General features: G+C 42.7%; 1 protein-coding gene across 1 annotated transcript in view; it reads right to left on the bottom strand.

Annotated features, from left to right (window-relative positions):
• Positions 1-2,112: 2,112 nt before the first annotated feature.
• LOC138358504 (probable G-protein coupled receptor Mth-like 1) overlaps positions 2,113-20,530 on the bottom strand; it is a 112,429-nt gene continuing 94,011 nt past the window's right edge. The window contains exon 4 of the mRNA XM_069316482.1: positions 2,113-4,263. Within this exon, the coding sequence (XP_069172583.1) occupies positions 3,804-4,263 (460 nt within the window). The 3' untranslated portion in view covers positions 2,113-3,803. The remainder of the gene's footprint in view (positions 4,264-20,530) is intronic.

The following is a 20,530-nucleotide window of genomic DNA, read 5'->3' as shown; positions in this document are numbered from 1 at the left end:
ATGTTAGGTTATATCTACATCAGTTTTAACTCAAATGTTAAAAAAAATAGCTCGTACATAATGAAATGAATAGCTTTATCATTTCATAAGAAAAAAATGAGAAAAATATTGAAATTCTGGTAAATTGGGCCTATTAGGCAAATCGGGCTTTGCATAGTAGGCCAAGAACTGCGTTCTGCCTTCTAGGTACAACATATATATATATATATATATATGTCGTACCTAGTAGCCAGAACTCACTTCTCAGCCTACTATGCAAGGCCCGATTTGCCTAATAAGCCAAGTTTTCCTAAATAAATATATTTTGTCTATTTTTTTTCTTATGAAATGATAAAGCTAGCCATTTCATTATGTATGAGGTCAATTGTTTTTTATTGGAAATAAAATTAAAGTAGATATATGACCGAACCTAACCAACCCTACCTAACCTAACCTATCTTTATAGGTTAGGTTAGGTAGCCGAAAAAGTTAGGTTAGGTTAGGTTAGGTAGGTTAGGTAGTCGAAAAACAATTAATTCATGAAAACTTGGCTTATTAGGCAAATCGGGCCTTGCATAGTAGGCTGAGAAGTGAGTTCTGGCTACTAGGTACGACATATATATATATATATATATATATATATATATATATATATATATATATATATATATATATATATATATATATATATATATATATATATATATATATATATATTTATATATATATATATATATATATATATATATATATATATATATATATATATATATATATATATATATATGTCGTACCTAGTAGCCAGAACTCACTTTTTGGCCTACTATGCAAGGCCCAATTTGCCTAATAAGCCAAGTTCTCCTGAATTAATATATTTTTTCTAATTTTTTTCTTATGAAGTGATAAACCTACCCATTTCATTATGTATGAGGTCAATTTTTTTTATTGGAGTTAAAATTAACGTAGATATATGACCGAACCTAATCAACCCTACCTAACCTAACCTAACCTATCTTTATAGGTTAGGTTTGGTTAGGTAGCCGAAAAAGTTAGGTTAGGTTAGGTTAGGTAGGTTAGGTAGTCGAAAAACAATTAATTCATGAAAACTTGGCTTATTAGGCAAATCGGGCCTTGCATAGTAGGCTGAGAAGTGCGTTCTGGCTACTAGGTACGACATATATATATATATATTTATATATATATATATATATATATATATATATATATATATATATATATATATATATATATATATATTTATATATTTATGTCGTACCTAGTAGCCAGATCGCAGTACTCGGTCTACTATGCAAGACCCGATTTGCCTAATAAGCCAAGGTTTCCCTGAATTTATATATTTTTCAAATTTTTCCTCTATGAAATCATAAAGGTATCCATTTTATTACGTATGCATTAATTTGTTTAAATTTGAGTTAATAGTATCATAAATATATGACCGAAAGTAACCAACCCTACCTATCTTAACCTAACCTAAACTAACTCTGCAAAGTCAATAATTTATTTTCTTGTTATAATATACTAATAATAATTAAAATAAACTAACTGGAAACAATTTATTGTAAACAAAGAAAATCACTCTGCCTATTAGGCAAAAGGGTCATGTTCATTTGTTCAAAATCGCTAATCTCCGAAAGTTCTTCACCGATTGCTTTGAAATTTTCACATAACGTTCCATTCGAATATGTGCATGTTTTTATATACCTACTATATAGATGCCACACCTGTGACAGGTAAAACATGCTTTTTGAAAAACAGCGCCATCTGTTGCATGGAATAGCAACACATGCTATATTAAATATGTTACAGTTCCATTTCAATGTTTCTGAATACACTGAATATTGAGCTTTCATAGTTTTAAATTTATTTTCATTTTGATTTAATTATTTTGTGTGACATTGCATTGGAATTGAGCTGTGTTGTTTATTATACTATTCATTTCATAAGTATAAATATAGATGCTACACCTGTGACTGGTAAAAAAATAATTTTTTTAAGAAACAGCGCCATCTGTTGCACATAACAGCAACACACGCTATATTAAATGTGTTACGATTCCATTTCAATGTTTCCGACTGCATTGACATATTGAATTTTCATAGGTTTCGATTTTTTCATTTTGATTTAATTATTTTGATTGACATTGCATTGGAATTGAGCTGTGTTTCTTACTATTCCTTTTATTTCGTGAGTATAAGTATAGATGCCACACCTGTTTGTTAAAAACATGCTTTTTAGAAAACAAGCGCCATCTATTGCACATAAGAGCAACACACGCTATACAAAATATGTTACAATTTCATTTCAATGTTTCCGATTTCATTGATAAATTGAATTTTCATAGATTTGGATTTTTTTCATTTTGATTTAATTATTTTGTGTAACATTGCATTGAAATTAAGCTGTATTTTTACCATACCATTCATTTTGTGAGTATAGTATACTTTTTTATTTTTTCATTGTTTTTCATTACGTTTTTTTACTGATTTTCTTATATTTCAGTGATGGGAACATCAGATCATTTGATGTTCTATATTTTCTCACGGGAACATCAGATCATTTGGGAATGCATCGGACGAGGGAGTGGGGAATGGTGGGGAGGACGAGGGGATAGGAGTGGGGAATGGTAGGGAGGACAAGCGGACAGGTTAGGGGGTAATGCTGGGGAGGACGAAGGGACAGGGGAGTTGGGGATGGTGGGGAAGATGGGACAAGGTAATGGAGAATAGTGGGGAGGACAAGGAAACAGGGAAGTGGCGAATGATAGGAAGGACGTGGGAATGGTAGGGAGGACGAAGATTTGATATTTTTTGAACAGGGCGGCGGACCTGGAGCTCCACTCAGACTCGCCTTTGACCATCCCCACACACAAATGAGTCACCCTGCAATGTTTGGTGAGGCTTGCCCCAAACGTCTGGCTAAAGGCACGAACTAACATGTAACGACGAGTCATGTTGGCCTCTCGCTCTCTTCCTCTTACTGTTCTCCCTCCTTCCCTCTCCCTTTCTTCTATCAGTTATTAACAACCATTATGGTGAGTGATTGTGGCAAGTGTACCAATGGTGACTTGTTGCCCTTCGTTACAAACAGACAGATAATATTGTTTATAAATATAATCAAGATTTAGATCTAGAACCTGTTTATCAGAGATTTATACAAATCCTTACAGTTGTGGCAGGAGAGAACAGGTGTTATAGTCATAGAAAACCTTACACTTTACCATCAGAGCGGTCAGATTGATTTTTCCAAAATTTATATAACAAATTTTACATGAGAAAAACTATTTGAAGAATTAGTGTAATTATACCATGCCGTTAGAGAAATTTGGGCACCCGCAGCATTTTACATACACAGATTAAGAGGCTCGACTTGACCACAGTCAGTCTGAATACACAGCTCTTATGACGTAGATCTCATTGCCATAGGAATTATAATGATTGTTGTCAACATGCTATCTCTTTGTCATAGTAATTTCTTATTAATTCCAAATATCCAGCAGGAAGGATACCTGATTTCTGTGTTCACTACTAGCAAATGTTTTTTAAGTAATATATTCTGGGGCACATATCCGTACCGTAGATAAGTGTCAAATCAGTTAGACATAAAAAAAGAGTTTAGTTTAATATTATGAACACTACACCCATCCAGTGGGTGGATGGGTGTAGTTTGCCACACCGTAGATAAGTGGCAAACTAGTTAGACATAAAAATATAGTTTGGTTTTTCAATTATGCACACCACACCCATCCAGTGGGCAGCGGTGGCATGGTTACGGTCACTTGCTAGCAGTAAAACAGTAGGCAAACTTCACTGGGATTTTTTATAACGTTTGGCTGACACGTCAGCCTCACCTTTTCCTGGCCCGAGTTTAGAAGCATCTAATGAAGAACTTGATGTCACATCAGAAGTGACATCAGCGTTTAGATCAAATCCCTCGTCTATACGCATCTTGGAAGGCCGGATGCCCACCGCATTGACATCAGAAGACGTGGAGCGAGCCGTCGGATCCAGGGAGATGCAGCAAGCCGTCATGGACCGGATCACTCTGTTAAATGTTCGCGCCAGCTTGCCTCGGTTCTCAGGCGTCAACACCACGATGAGGAGGATGCCTATCCCTCTCAGGCAGTTCAAGCCGGAGGGAATATACCACAGCCAGTTATACCAAGCACGTGAGGGCTCGACGCTGTTGAATGCCACTAAGAAGGCAATCACCTCCATGAACCACATCGCCCCGGACCACATCACCATAATCACACCTTCCGTCAACCTGTGGGAAGAACTCTGTGTAATATAACCTATCGTTAATGTTCATGGCAAAGTTCAGGTGCATGTTGAGCCTGATGTAAGCCAAGTGATGTAGCCGAGGTGTACATAGAATAATAGCTTTCACCATATATAACAACAGTACAAAATATATTAAAAACAGGACCCAAATTTACCCGTTTTGTCTTTAAGGCAGCACTAGTAAAATATAATACTAGTATAGGTCAGGTAAATGAAAGTATTAACATTATTAAAGTCTAAATATACAACAAATATAAATTACAATTAGTTTTTAACATTATAAAGTAAAGAGTCTGCTATTAAAGAAAAAAAATTCTTAACAGATTTCAATGGATTTAGTGCCACAATTATCACCAAAACAGGTTATTGTGCAGGTTCATATATGCTATAAAATTTGTCGAATACATATTTATGTGAGAACATATATTTATATAATTGTAAATATGTGAACTTATGAGCCTGACAGCTGAGTAGACAGCGCTCGGCATTCGAAGTCCTAGGGTTCCGTGTTTGATTCCCGGTGGAGGAGGAAACAATTGGGCACCGTGCAACAACACTATGCTCAGGTAGTGTGCCTAACAACACCATGCTCAGGTAGTGTGTCTAACAACACCATGCTCAGATAGTGTGTCTAACACCAACATGCTCAGATAGTGTGTCTAACAACACCATGCCCAGATCATGTGTCATACAACATCATGCTCAGGTAGTGTGTCAACACCATGACTCAGGTAGTGTGTCTAACAACACCATGCTCAGGTAGTGTGCCAAACAACACCAAGCTCAGGTAGTGTGTCTAACACAATGCTCAGGTAGTGTGTTTAAAAACACCATGCTCAGGTAGTGTGTCTTACAAACCCAAGCTCAGGTAGTGTGTCTAACAACACCATGCTCAGGAAGTGTACCTACCACAATCCTCAGGTAGTACGTCTAAAAACACCATGCTCAGGTAGTGTGAATAAAACCACCATGCTCAAGTAGTGTGCCTAACAAATCCATGCTCAGGAAGTGTGCCTAACAACACCGTGCTCAGGTAGTGTGCCTAACACCATGCTCAGGTAGTGTGACTAAAATCACCATGCTCAGGTAGTGCGACTAACAACACCATGCTCAGGAAGTGTGAATAACACCATGCTCAGTTAGAGTGCCTAAAAACACCATGCTCAGGTAGTGTGTCTAACAACACCATGCTCAGGTAGTGTGACTAACAACACCATGCTCAGGTAGTGTCCCAAACACCATGCTCAGAAAGTGTGTCTAACAGCACCATGCTCAGGTAGTGTGCCTAACAACACCGTGCTCAGGTAGTGTGTCTAACAACACCATGCTCAGTTAGTGTGTCTAACAACACCCTGCTCAGTTAGTGTGTCTAACAACACCATGCTCAGGTAGTGTGTCTTACAACACCATGCTCAGATAGTGCGTGTAAAGCCATGCTCAGGTAGTGTGTCTAACAACACCATGCTCAGGTAGTGTGTATAACAACACTATGCTCAGGAAGTGTGCCTAACACCATCCTCAGGTAGTGTCTAAAATCACCATGCTCAGGTTGTGTGACTAAAACAACCATGCTCAAGTAGTGTGCCCAACAAATCCATACTCAGGTAGTGTGACTAAAAACACCATGCTCAGATAGTGTGACTAACAACACTATTCTCTGGATGTGTGACTAACAACACCATGATCAGGTAGTGTGTCTAACAACACCATGCTCAAGTAGTGTGACTAACAACACCATGCTCAGGTAGTGTCCCTAATACCATGCTTAGGTAGTGTCCCTAACACCATGCTCAGGTAGTGAGTCTAACAGCACCATGCGCAGGTAGTGTGCGTAACAACACCATGCTCAGGTAGTGTGCCTAAAAAAACCATGCTCAGGTAGTGTGTCTAACAACACCATGCTCAGGTAGTGTGACTAACAACACCATGCTCAGGTAGTGTCCCAAACACCATGCTCAGGAAGTGTGTCTAACAGCACCATGCTCAGGTAGTGTGCCTAACAACACCATGCTCATGTAGTGTATCTAACAACACTATGCTCAGGTAGTGTGCCTAACAACACCGTGCTCAGGTAGTGTGTCTAACAACACCATGCTCAGTTAGTGTGTCTAACAACACCCTGCTATGTTAGTGTGTCTAACAACACCATGCTCAGTTAGTGTGTCTAACAACACCCTGCTATGTTAGTGTGTCTAACAACACCATGCTCAAGTAGTGTGACTAACAACACCATGCTCAGGTAGTGTCCCTAATACCATGCTTAGGTAGTGTCCCTAACACCATGCTCAGGTAGTGAGTCTAACAGCACCATGCGCAGGTAGTGTGCGTAACAACACCTTGCTCATGTAGTGTGTCTAATAACACTATGCTCAGGTAGTGTGCCTAACAACACCATGCTCAGGTAGTGTGTCTAACAACACAATGCTCAGGTAGTGTGTCTAACACCACCATGCTCAGTAAGTGTGTCTAACAACACAATGCTCAAGTAGTGTGCCTTACAACACCATGCTCAGGTAGTGTATCTAAAGCCATGCTCAAGTAGTGTGCCAACAAATCCATGCTCAGGTTGTGTGCCTAACAACACCATGCTTAGGTAGTATGCCTAACACCATGCTCAGGTAGTGTGACTAAAAACACCATGCTCAGGTAGTGTGACTAACAACACCATGCTCAGGATGTTTGACTAACAATACTATGCTCAGGTAGTGTGACTAACACCACCATGCTCAGGTAGTGAGAATAACACCATGCTCAGGTAGTGTGCCGAACAACACCATTCTCAGGTAGTGTGTCTAACAACACCATGCTCAGGTAGTGTGTCTAAAATCACCATGCTCAGGTAGTGTGTTGAACATCATGCTCAGGTAGTGTGTCTAAAAACACCATGCTCAGGTAGTGTGTCTTACAAAACCTAGCTCAGGTAGTGTGTCTAACAACAACATGCTCAGGTAGTGTGTTTAACACCGCCATGCTTAGTTAGTGTGTCTAACAACACCATGCTCGGGTAGTGTGTGTAACAACACCAAGCTCATGTAGTGTGTCTAACAACACCATGCTCAGGTAGTGTACCTAACACCATTCTAAGGACCTGTGTCTAAAAACACTTGCTCAGGTAGTGTGACTAAAACCACAATGCTCAAGTAGTGTGCCTAACAAATCCATGCTCAGGTAGTGTGCTTAACAGCACCATGCTCAGGTAGTGTGACTATAAACACTATGCTCAGGTAGTGTGACTAACAACACCTTCGTCAGGATGTGTGACTAACAACACTATACTTAGGTAGTGTGACTAACACCACCATGCTCAGGTAGTGTGAATAACAACATGCTCATGTAGAGTGCCTAACAACACCCTGCTCAGGTAGTGTTGCCTAACAACACCATGCTCAGGTAGTGTGTCTAACAACACCATGCTCAGGTAGTGTCCCAAACAACATGCTCAGGAAGTGTGTCTAACAGCACCATGCTCATGTAGTGTGCTTAACAACACCATGCTCAAGTAGTGTGTCTAACAACACCATGCTCAGGTAGTGTGTCTAACACCACCATGCTCAGTTAGTTTGTCTAACAACACTATGCTCAAGTAGAGTGCCTTACAACACCATGTTCAGGTAGTGTATCTAAAGCCATGCTCAGGTAGTGTGTCTAACAACCACATGCTCAGGTAGTCAGTCTAACAACACCATGCTCAGATAGTGTGTCTAACATCATGCTTACGTAGTGTGCCTAAAAACACCATGCTCAGGTTATCTTGAGGTTATCTTGAGATGATTTCGGGGCTTAAGTGTCCCCGCGGCCCGGTCCTCGACCAGGCCTCTACCCCCAGGAAGCAGCCCGTGACAGCTGATTAACACTCAGGTACCTATTTTACTGCTAGGTAACAGGGGCATAGGGTGAAAGAAACTCTGCCCATTGTTTCTCGCTGGCACCCGGGATCGAACCCGGGACCACAGGATCACATGTCCAGCTTGCTGTCCGCTCGGCCGACCGGCTCCCAGGTAGTGTGTCTTACAACACCAAGCTCAGGTATTGTGTCTAACAACACCATGCTCCGGTAATGTACCTAACACCATCCACAGATAGTGTGTCTAAAAACACCATACTCAGGTAGTGTGACACTATGCTCAGGTAGTGTGTATAACAACACCATGCTCAGGTAGTGTGTCTAACAACACCATGCTCAGGTAGTGTGTCTAACACCACCATGCTCGGTTAGTGTGCCTTACAACACCATGCTCAGGTAGTGTATCTAAAGCCATGCTCAAGTAGTGTGCCAACAAATCCATGCTCAGGTTGTGTGCCTAACAACACCATGCTTAGGTAGTATGCCTAACACCATGCTCAGGTAGTGTGACTAAAAACACCATGCTCAGGTAGTGTGACTAACAACACCATGCTCAGGATGTTTGACTAACAATACTATGCTCAGGTAGTGTGACTAACACCACCATGCTCAGGTAGTGAGAATAACACCATGCTCAGGTAGTGTGCCGAACAACACCATTCTCAGGTAGTGTGTCTAACAACACCATGCTCAGGTAGTGTGTCTAAAATCACCATGCTCAGGTAGTGTGTTGAACATCATGCTCAGGTAGTGTGTCTAAAAACACCATGCTCAGGTAGTGTGTCTTACAAAACCTAGCTCAGGTAGTGTGTCTAACAACAACATGCTCAGGTAGTGTGTTTAACACCGCCATGCTTAGTTAGTGTGTCTAACAACACCATGCTCGGGTAGTGTGTGTAACAACACCAAGCTCATGTAGTGTGTCTAACAACACCATGCTCAGGTAGTGTACCTAACACCATTCTAAGGACCTGTGTCTAAAAACACTTGCTCAGGTAGTGTGACTAAAACCACAATGCTCAAGTAGTGTGCCTAACAAATCCATGCTCAGGTAGTGTGCTTAACAGCACCATGCTCAGGTAGTGTGACTATAAACACTATGCTCAGGTAGTGTGACTAACAACACCTTCGTCAGGATGTGTGACTAACAACACTATACTTAGGTAGTGTGACTAACACCACCATGCTCAGGTAGTGTGAATAACAACATGCTCATGTAGAGTGCCTAACAACACCCTGCTCAGGTAGTGTTGCCTAACAACACCATGCTCAGGTAGTGTGTCTAACAACACCATGCTCAGGTAGTGTCCCAAACAACATGCTCAGGAAGTGTGTCTAACAGCACCATGCTCATGTAGTGTGCTTAACAACACCATGCTCAAGTAGTGTGTCTAACAACACCATGCTCAGGTAGTGTGTCTAACACCACCATGCTCAGTTAGTTTGTCTAACAACACTATGCTCAAGTAGAGTGCCTTACAACACCATGTTCAGGTAGTGTATCTAAAGCCATGCTCAGGTAGTGTGTCTAACAACCACATGCTCAGGTAGTCAGTCTAACAACACCATGCTCAGATAGTGTGTCTAACATCATGCTTACGTAGTGTGCCTAAAAACACCATGCTCAGGTTATCTTGAGGTTATCTTGAGATGATTTCGGGGCTTAAGTGTCCCCGCGGCCCGGTCCTCGACCAGGCCTCTACCCCCAGGAAGCAGCCCGTGACAGCTGATTAACACTCAGGTACCTATTTTACTGCTAGGTAACAGGGGCATAGGGTGAAAGAAACTCTGCCCATTGTTTCTCGCTGGCACCCGGGATCGAACCCGGGACCACAGGATCACATGTCCAGCTTGCTGTCCGCTCGGCCGACCGGCTCCCAGGTAGTGTGTCTTACAACACCAAGCTCAGGTATTGTGTCTAACAACACCATGCTCCGGTAATGTACCTAACACCATCCACAGATAGTGTGTCTAAAAACACCATACTCAGGTAGTGTGACACTATGCTCAGGTAGTGTGTATAACAACACCATGCTCAGGTAGTGTGTCTAACAACACCATGCTCAGGTAGTGTGTCTAACACCACCATGCTCGGTTAGTGTGCCTTACAACACCATGCTCAGGTAGTGTATCTAAAGCCATGCTCAAGTAGTGTGCCAACAAATCCATGCTCAGGTTGTGTGCCTAACAACACCATGCTTAGGTAGTATGCCTAACACCATGCTCAGGTAGTGTGACTAAAAACACCATGCTCAGGTAGTGTGACTAACAACACCATGCTCAGGATGTTTGACTAACAATACTATGCTCAGGTAGTGTGACTAACACCACCATGCTCAGGTAGTGAGAATAACACCATGCTCAGGTAGTGTGCCGAACAACACCATTCTCAGGAAGTGTGTCTAACAACACCATGCTCAGGTAGTGTGTCTAAAATCACCATGCTCAGGTAGTGTGTTGAATATCATGCTCAGGTAGTGTGTCTAAAAACACCATGCTCAGGTAGTGTGTCTTACAAAACCTAGCTCAGGTAGTGTGTCTAACAACAACATGCTCAGGTAGTGTGTTTAACACCGCCATGCTTAGTTAGTGTGTCTAACAACACCATGCTCGGGTAGTGTGTGTAACAACACCAAGCTCATGTAGTGTGTCTAACAACACCATGCTCAGGTAGTGTACCTAACACCATTCTAAGGACCTGTGTCTAAAAACACTTGCTCAGGTAGTGTGACTAAAACCACAATGCTCAAGTAGTGTGCCTAACAAATCCATGCTCAGGTAGTGTGCTTAACAGCACCATGCTCAGGTAGTGTGACTATAAACACTATGCTCAGGTAGTGTGACTAACAACACCTTCGTCAGGATGTGTGACTAACAACACTATACTTAGGTAGTGTGACTAACACCACCATGCTCAGGTAGTGTGAATAACAACATGCTCATGTAGAGTGCCTAACAACACCCTGCTCAGGTAGTGTTGCCTAACAACACCATGCTCAGGTAGTGTGTCTAACAACACCATGCTCAGGTAGTGTCCCAAACAACATGCTCAGGAAGTGTGTCTAACAGCACCATGCTCATGTAGTGTGCTTAACAACACCATGCTCAAGTAGTGTGTCTAACAACACCATGCTCAGGTAGTGTGTCTAACACCACCATGCTCAGTTAGTTTGTCTAACAACACTATGCTCAAGTAGAGTGCCTTACAACACCATGTTCAGGTAGTGTATCTAAAGCCATGCTCAGGTAGTGTGTCTAACAACCACATGCTCAGGTAGTCAGTCTAACAACACCATGCTCAGATAGTGTGTCTAACATCATGCTTACGTAGTGTGCCTAAAAACACCATGCTCAGGTTATCTTGAGGTTATCTTGAGATGATTTCGGGGCTTAAGTGTCCCCGCGGCCCGGTCCTCGACCAGGCCTCTACCCCCAGGAAGCAGCCCGTGACAGCTGATTAACACTCAGGTACCTATTTTACTGCTAGGTAACAGGGGCATAGGGTGAAAGAAACTCTGCCCATTGTTTCTCGCTGGCACCCGGGATCGAACCCGGGACCACAGGATCACATGTCCAGCGTGCTGTCCGCTCGGCCGACCGGCTCCCAGGTAGTGTGTCTTACAACACCAAGCTCAGGTATTGTGTCTAACAACACCATGCTCCGGTAATGTACCTAACACCATCCACAGATAGTGTGTCTAAAAACACCATACTCAGGTAGTGTGACACTATGCTCAGGTAGTGTGTATAACAACACCATGCTCAGGTAGTGTGTCTAACAACACCATGCTCAGGTAGTGTGTCTAACACCACCATGCTCGGTTAGTGTGTCTAACAACACCATGCTCAGGTAGTGTATCTAAAGCCATGCACAAGTAGTGTGCCAGCAAATCCATGCTCAGGTTGTGTGCCTAACAGCACCATGCTTAGGTAGTGTGCCTAACACCATGCTCAGGTAGTGTGACTAAAAACACCATGATCAGGTAGTGTGACTAACAACACCATGCTCAGGATGTTTGACTAACAACACTATGCTCAGGTAGTGTGACTAACACCACCATGCTCAGGTAGTGTGAATAACACCATGCTCAGGTAGTGTGCCTAACAACACCATCCTCAGATAGTGTGTCTAACAACACCATGCTCAGATAGTGTGTCCAACAACACGATGCTCAGGTAGTGAGTTGAACATCATGCTCAGGTAGTGTGTCTAAAAACACCATGCTCAGGTAGTGTGTCTTACAAAACCAAGCTCAGGTAGTGTGTCCAACAACACCATGCTCAGGTAGTGTGTCTAACAACCCCATGCTCAGGTAGTGTACCTAACACCATCCTAAGGTAGTGTGTCTAAAAACACTTGCCCAGGTAGTATGACTAAAACCACAATGCTCAAGTAGTGTGCCTAACATATCCATGCTCAGGTAGTGTGCTTAACAACACCATGCTCAGGTAGTGTGTCTAAATCCATGCAAAGGTAGTGTGTCTAGCACTATGCTCAGCTAGTGTGTCTAATAACACTATGCTCAGGTAGTGTGCCTAACAACACCTTGCTCAGATAGTGTGTCTAACAACACCATGTTCATGTAGTGTGTCTAGCACCACCATGCTCAGTTAGTGTGTCTAACAACTCCATGCTCAGGTAGTGTCTTACAACACCATGCTCAGGTAGTGTGTCTAACAACACCATGCTCAGGTATTGTGCCTAACAACACCATGCTCAGGTAGTGTGTCTAACAACTCCATGCTCAGGTAGTGTGTCTAACACCACCATGCTCAGTTAGTGTGTCTAACAACACTATGCTCAAGTAGTGTGCCTTACAACACCATGCTCAGGTAGTGTATCTAATGCCATGCTCAAGTAGTGTGCCAACAAATCCATGCTCAGGTTGTGTGCCTAACAACACCATATTTAGGTAGTATGCCTAACACCATGCTCAGGTAGTGTGACTAAAAACACCATGCTCAGGTAGTGTGACTGACAACACCATGCTCAGGATGTTTGACTAAAAACACTATGCTCAGGTAGTGTGACTAACACCACCATGCTCAGGTAGCGTGAATAACACCATGCTCAGGTAGTGTGCCTAACAACACCATCCTCAGGTAGTGTGTCTAACAACACCATGCTCAGGTAGTGTGTCAAACAACACCATGGTCAGGTAGTGTGTCTAACAACACCATGCTCAGGTAGTGTGTTGAACATCATGCTCAGGTAGTGTGTCTAAAAACACCATGCTCAGGTAGTGTGTCTTACAAAACCAAGCTCATGTAATGTGTCTAACAACACCATGTTCAGGTAGTGTACCTAACACCATCCTAAGGTAGTGTGTCTAAAAACACTTGCTCAGGTAGTGTGACTGAAACCACAATGCTCAAGTAGTGTGCCTAACAAATCCATGCTCAGGTAGTGTGCTTAACAACACCATGCTCAGGTAGTGTGTCTAAATCCATGCTCAGGTAGTGTGTCTAAATCCATGCTCAGGTAGTGTGTCTAGCACTATGCTCAGCTAGTGTGTCTAATAACACCATGCTCAGGTAGTGTGCCTAACAACACCATGCTCAGATAGTGTGTCTAACAACACCATGTTCAGGTAGTGTGTCTAGCACCACCATGCTCAGTTAGTGTGTCTAACAACTCCATGCTCAGGTAGTGTCTTACAACACCATGCTCAGGTAGTGTGTCTAATAACACCATGCTCAGGTACTGTGTCTAACAACACCATGCTCAAGTAGTGTGATGAACATCATGCTCAGGTAGTGTACCTAAAAACACCATTCTCAAGTAGTGTGTCTAACAAAACCAAGCTCAGGTAGTGTGTCTAACAACACCATGCTCAGGTAGTGTGTCTAACACCACCATGCTTAGTTAGTGTGTCTAACAAGACCATGCTCGAGTAGTGTGTATAACAACACCAAGCTTATGTAGTGTGTCTAACAACACCATGTTCAGGTAGTGTACCTAACCCCATCCTAAGGTAATGTGTCTAAAAACATTTGCTCAGGTAGTGTGACTAAAACCACAATGCTCAAGTAGTGTGCCTAACAAATCTATGCTCAGGTAGTGTGCTTAACAACACCATGCTCAGGTAGTGTGCCTAACATAATGCTCAGGTAGTGTGACTATAAACACTATGCTCAGGTAGTGTGACTAACAACACCTTGGTCAGGATGTGTGACTAACAACACTATGCTCAGGTAGTGTGACTAACACCACCATGCTCAGGTAGTGTGAATAACAACATGCTCAGGTACAGTGCCTAACAACACCCTGCCCAGTTAGTGAGTCTAACAACACCATGCTCAGGTTGTGTGTCTAACAACACCATGCTCAGGTAGTGTCCCAAACACCATGCTCAGTTAGTGTGTCTAACAACACCATGCTCAGGTAGTGTGTCTAAAAACACCATAATCAGGTAGTGTGTCTAAAAACACCATAATCAGGTAGTGTGTCTAACAACACCATGCTCAGGTAGTGTGTCTTACAACATGCTCAGGTAGTGTGTTTTAAAAAACCAAGCTCAGATAGTGTGCCTAACACCATACTCAGGTAGTGTCTAAAAACACCATGCTCAGGTAGTGTGACTAAAACCACCATGCTCAAGTAGTGTGCCCAACAAATCCATGCTGAGGTAGTGCGGCTAAAAACACCATGCTCAGGCAGTGTGACTAACAACACAATGCTCATGTAGTGTGTCTAACACCTTGCCCATGCAGTGTGACTAACAACACCATGCTCAGGTAGTCTATCTAACAACATCATGCTCAGGTAGTGTCGCAAACACCATGCTCAGGTAGTGTGCCTAACACCACAATGCTCAGGTAGCATGCCTAACACCACAATGCTCAGGTAGTGTATCTAACAGCACCATGCTCTGGTAGTGTGTCTAGCAACACTAAGCTCAGTTATTGTGTCTATCGGCACCATGCTCAGGTATTGTGTCTAAAAACACCTTGGTCAGGATGTATGACTAACAACACTATGCTCAGGTAGTGTGACTAACACCACCATGCTCAGGTAATGTGAATAACAACATGCTCAGGTAGAGTGCCTAACAACACCCTGCCCAGTTAGTGAGTCTAACAACACCATGCTCAGGTTGTGTGTCTAACAACACCATGCTCAGGTAGTGTCCCAAACACCATGCTCAGGAAGTGTGTCTAACAGCACCATGCTCATGTAGGGTGCCTAAGAACACCATGCTCATGTAGTGTGTCTAACAACTCTATGCTCAGGTAGTGTGCCGAACAACACCATGCTCAGGTAGTGTGTCTAACAACACCATGCTCAGGAAGTGTGTCTAACACCACCATGCTCAGTTAGTCTGTCTAAAAACACCATGCTCAGGTAGTGTGACTAAAACCACAATGCTCAAGTAGTGTGCTCATCAAATCCATGCTCAGGTAGTGTGACTAACACCACCATTCTCAAGTAGTGTGACTAACACCATGCTCAGGCAGTGTGCCTAACAACACCATGCTCAGGTAGTGTGTCTTAAAACACCATGCTCAGGTAGTGTGCCTAACAACACCATGCTCAGGTAGTGTGTCTAACAACACCATCCTCAGGTAGTGTGTCTAATACATCCATGCTCATTTAGTGTGTTTAACAACACTATGCACTGGTAGTGTGCCTTACAACACGATGCTCAGGTAGTGTATCTAAAGCCATGCTCAAGTAGTGTGTCTAACAACACAATGCTCAGGTAGTGTGTCTAACATCATGCTCACGTATTGTGTCTAGAAACACCATGCTCAGGTAGTGTGTCTAACATCATGCTCACGTAGTGTGTCTAAAAATACCATGCCCAGGTAGTGTGTCTAACAAAATCAAGCTCAGGTAGTGTGTCTAACAAAACCATGCCAAGGTAGTGTGCCTAACACCATCTTCAGGTAGTGTGTCTAAAAACAATAATGCTCAGGTAGTGTGACTAAAATCACCATGCTCAAGTAGAGTGCCTAACACCATGCTCAGGTAATGTGACTAACAACACCATGCTCAAGATGTGTGACTAAAAACACGATGCTCAAATAGTGTGACTGACAACACCATGCTCAGGTAGTTTTTTTTTATTATTATTATTTTCTACCACAAACGTGGCCACACATTTACAATGCTAACCAGCATATATACATTTTCTTCTGTCCTCCATAGACAGGGTTAGAGATCAGTTAAACATATAGTTCAGGGATTTATTCCCTGGTTGATTGTTCAGGGAACAATCAACCAGCTCCGGTTGTGTGCCTAACAACACCATGGTCAGGTAGTGTGACTAACAACACCATGCTCAGGTAGTGTGACTAACAACACCATGCTCAGATAGTGTCCCTAACGCAATGCTCACGTAGTGTGCCTAACAGCACCATGTTCAGGTAGTGTGCCTAAAAACACCATGCTCATGTAGTGTGTTTAACAAGACAATGCTAAGATAGTGTGCCTAACAACACCATGCTCAGGTAGTTTTTCTAACAATACCATGCTCAGGTAGTGTGTCTAAAACCAACATGCTCAGTTAGTGTGTCTAACAACAGCATGCTCAGGTAGTGTGTCTTACAACACCATTCTCAGGTAGTGTGCCTAACAATACCAAGATCAGGCAGTGTGTCTAACACCATGCTCAGGTAGTATGTCTAAAAACACCATTCTCAGGTAGTGTGACTAAAACCACCATGCTCAAGTAGTGTTCCTAGCAAATCCAAGCTCAGGTTGTGTGCCTAACAACACCATGCTCAGGTAGTGTGTCTAACAACACCATGTTCAGGTAGTGTGTCTAACACCACCATGCTCAGTTAGTGTGTCTAACAACATCATGCTCAGGTAGTGTGTCTTACAACACCAAGCTCAGGTAGTGTGTCTAACAACACCATGTTCAGGTAGTGTACCTAACACCATCCTAAGGTAGTGTGTCTAAAAACACCATGCTCAGGTAGTGTGTCTAACAAAATCAAGCTCAGGTAGTGTGTCTAACAAAACCATGCCAAGGTAGTGTGCCTAACACCATCTTCAGGTAGTGTGTCTAAAAACAACATGCTCAGGTAGTGTGACTAAAATCACCATGCTCAAGTAGTGTGCCTAACAAATCCATGCTCAGGTAGTGTGCTTAACACCACCATGCTCAGGTAGTGTGCCTAACATTATTCTCAGGTAGAGAGACTAAAAACACAATGCTCAGGTAGTGTGACTAACAACACCTTGGTCACGATGTGTGACTAACAACACTATCTCAGGTAGTGTGACTAACACCACCGTGTTCAGGTAGTGTGAATAAAAACATGCTCAGGTAGTGTGCCTAACAACACCATGCTCAGGTAGTGTGTCTAACAACACCATGCTCAGGTAGTGTCCCAAACATCATGCTCAGGAATTGTGTCTAACAGCATCATGCTCAGGAAGTGTGCCTAACAACACCATGCTCATGTAGTGTGCCTAACAACACTATGCTCAGGTAGTGTGCCTTACAACACCATGCTCAGGTAGTGTGTCTAACAATACCTTGCTCAGGTAGTGTGTCTAACACCACCATGCTCAGTTAGTGTGTCTAATGACATGCTCAGGCAGTGTGTCTAACATCACTATGCTCAAGTAGTGTTTCTAAACACATTTCTTAGGTAGTGTGTCTAACAACTCCATGCTCAGGTAGTGTGTCTTACATCATGTTCAGGTAGTGTGTCTTACATCATGTTCAGGTAGTGTGTCTAAAAACACTATGCTCAGGTAGTATGTCTTACAAAACCAAGCTCAGGTAGTGAGCCTAACACCTTCCTCAGGTAGTGTCTTAAAACACCATGGTCAGGTAGTGTGACTAAACCCACCATGCTCAAGTAGTGTACCCAACAAATCCATGCTCAGGTAATGTAACTAAAAACACCATGTTCAAGTAGTGTGACTAACAACACAATGCTCATGTAGTGTGTCTAACACCATGCCCATGTAGTGTGACTAGCAACACCATGCTCAGGCAGTATGTCTAACAACATCATGCTCAGGTAGTGTGTCAAACACCATGCTCAAGTACTGTGCCTAACAGCACCATGCTCTGGTAGGGTGTCTAACAACATTAAGCTCAGTTATTGTGTCTAACAGCACCATGCTCAGGTAGTGTGTCTAAAAACACCATGCTCAGGTAGTGTGTCCAACACCACCATGCTCAGGTAGTGTGTCTAACATCATGCTCACGTAGTGTGTCTAAAAATACCATGCCCAGGTAGTGTGTCTAACAAAATCAAGCTCAGGTAGTGTGTCTAACAAAACCATGCCAAGGTAGTGTGCCTAACACCATCTTCAGGTAGTGTGTCTAAAAACAATAATGCTCAGGTAGTGTGACTAAAATCACCATGCTCAAGTAGTGTGCCTAAGAAATCCATGCTCAGGTAGTGTGCCTAACAACACCATGCTCATGTAGAGTGCCTAACACCATGCTCAGGTAATGTGACTAACAACACCATGCTCAAGATGTGTGACTAAAAACACGATGCTCAAATAGTGTGACTGACAACACCATGCTCAGGTAGTTTTTTTTTATTATTATTATTTTCTACCACAAACGTGGCCACACATTTACAATGCTAACCAGCATATATACATTTTCTTCTGTCCTCCATAGACAGGGTTAGAGATCAGTTAAACATATAGTTCAGGGATTTATTCCCTGGTTGATTGTTCAGGGAACAATCAACCAGCTCCGGTTGTGTGCCTAACAACACCATGGTCAGGTAGTGTGACTAACAACACCATGCTCAGGTAGTGTGACTAACAACACCATGCTCAGGTAGTGTCCCTAACGCAATGCTCACGTAGTGTGCCTAACAGCACCATGTTCAGGTAGTGTGCCTAAAAACACCATGCTCATGTAGTGTGTTTAACAAGACAATGCTAAGATAGTGTGCCTAACAACACCATGCTCAGGTAGTTTTTCCTAACAATACCATGCTCAGGTAGTGTGTCTAAAACCAACATGCTCAGTTAGTGTGTCTAACAACAGCATGCTCAGGTAGTGTGTCTTACAACACCATTCTCAGGTAGTGTGCCTAACAATACCAAGATTAGGCAGTGTGTCTAACACCATGCTCAGGTAGTATGTCTAAAAACACCATTCTCAGGTAGTGTGACTAAAACCACCATGCTCAAGTAGTGTTCCTAGCAAATCCAAGCTCAGGTTGTGTGCCTAACAACACCATGCTCAGGTAGTGTGTCTAACAACACCATGTTCAGGTAGTGTGTCTAACACCACCATGCTCAGTTAGTGTGTCTAACAACATCATGCTCAGGTAGTGTGTCTTACAACACCAAGCTCAGGTAGTGTGTCTAACAACACCATGTTCAGGTAGTGTACCTAACACCATCCTAAGGTAGTGTGTCTAAAAACACCATGCTCAGGTAGTGTGTCTAACAAAATCAAGCTCAGGTAGTGTGTCTAACAAAACCATGCCAAGGTAGTGTGCCTAACACCATCTTCAGGTAGTGTGTCTAAAAACAACATGCTCAGGTAGTGTGACTAAAATCACCATGCTCAAGTAGTGTGCCTAACAAATCCATGCTCAGGTAGTGTGCTTAACACCACCATGCTCAGGTAGTGTGCCTAACATTATTCTCAGGTAGAGAGACTAAAAACACAATGCTCAGGTAGTGTGACTAAAAACACCTTGGTCACGATGTGTGACTAACAACACTATCTCAGATAGTGTGACTAACGCCACCGTGTTCAGGTAGTGTGAATAAAAACATGCTCAGGTAGTGTGCCTAACAACACCATGCTCAGGTAGTGTGTCTAACAACACCATGCTCAGGTAGTGTCCCAAACATCATGCTCAGGAATTGTGTCTAACAGCATCATGCTCAGGAAGTGTGCCTAACAACACCATGCTCATGTAGTGTGCCTAACAACACTATGCTCAGGTAGTGTGCCTTACAACACCATGCTCAGGTAGTGTGTCTAACAATACCTTGCTCAGGTAGTGTGTCTAACACCACCATGCTCAGTTAGTGTGTCTAATGACATGCTCAGGCAGTGTGTCTAACATCACTATGCTCAAGTAGTGTTTCTAAACACATTTCTTAGGTAGTGTGTCTAACAACACCATGCTCAGGTAGTGTGTCTTACATCATGTTCAGGTAGTGTGTCTAAAAACACTATGCTCAGGTAGTATGTCTTACAAAACCAAGCTCAGGTAGTGAGCCTAACACCTTCCTCAGGTAGTGTCTTAAAACACCATGGTCAGGTAGTGTGACTAAACCCACCATGCTCAAGTAGTGTACCCAACAAATCCATGTTCAGGTAATGTAACTAAAAACACCATGTTCAAGTAGTGTGACTAACAACACAATGCTCATGTAGTGTGTCTAACACCATGCCCATGTAGTGTGACTAGCAACACCATGCTCAGGCAGTATGTCTAACAACATCATGCT

This window comes from Procambarus clarkii, chromosome 84 (genome assembly GCF_040958095.1).
Source record: "Procambarus clarkii isolate CNS0578487 chromosome 84, FALCON_Pclarkii_2.0, whole genome shotgun sequence".
NCBI classification, from domain to species: domain Eukaryota; kingdom Metazoa; phylum Arthropoda; class Malacostraca; order Decapoda; family Cambaridae; genus Procambarus; species Procambarus clarkii.
The sequence above is the reverse complement of the archived record's forward strand: the minus strand, read 5'-3'. Positions and strand labels throughout refer to the sequence as shown.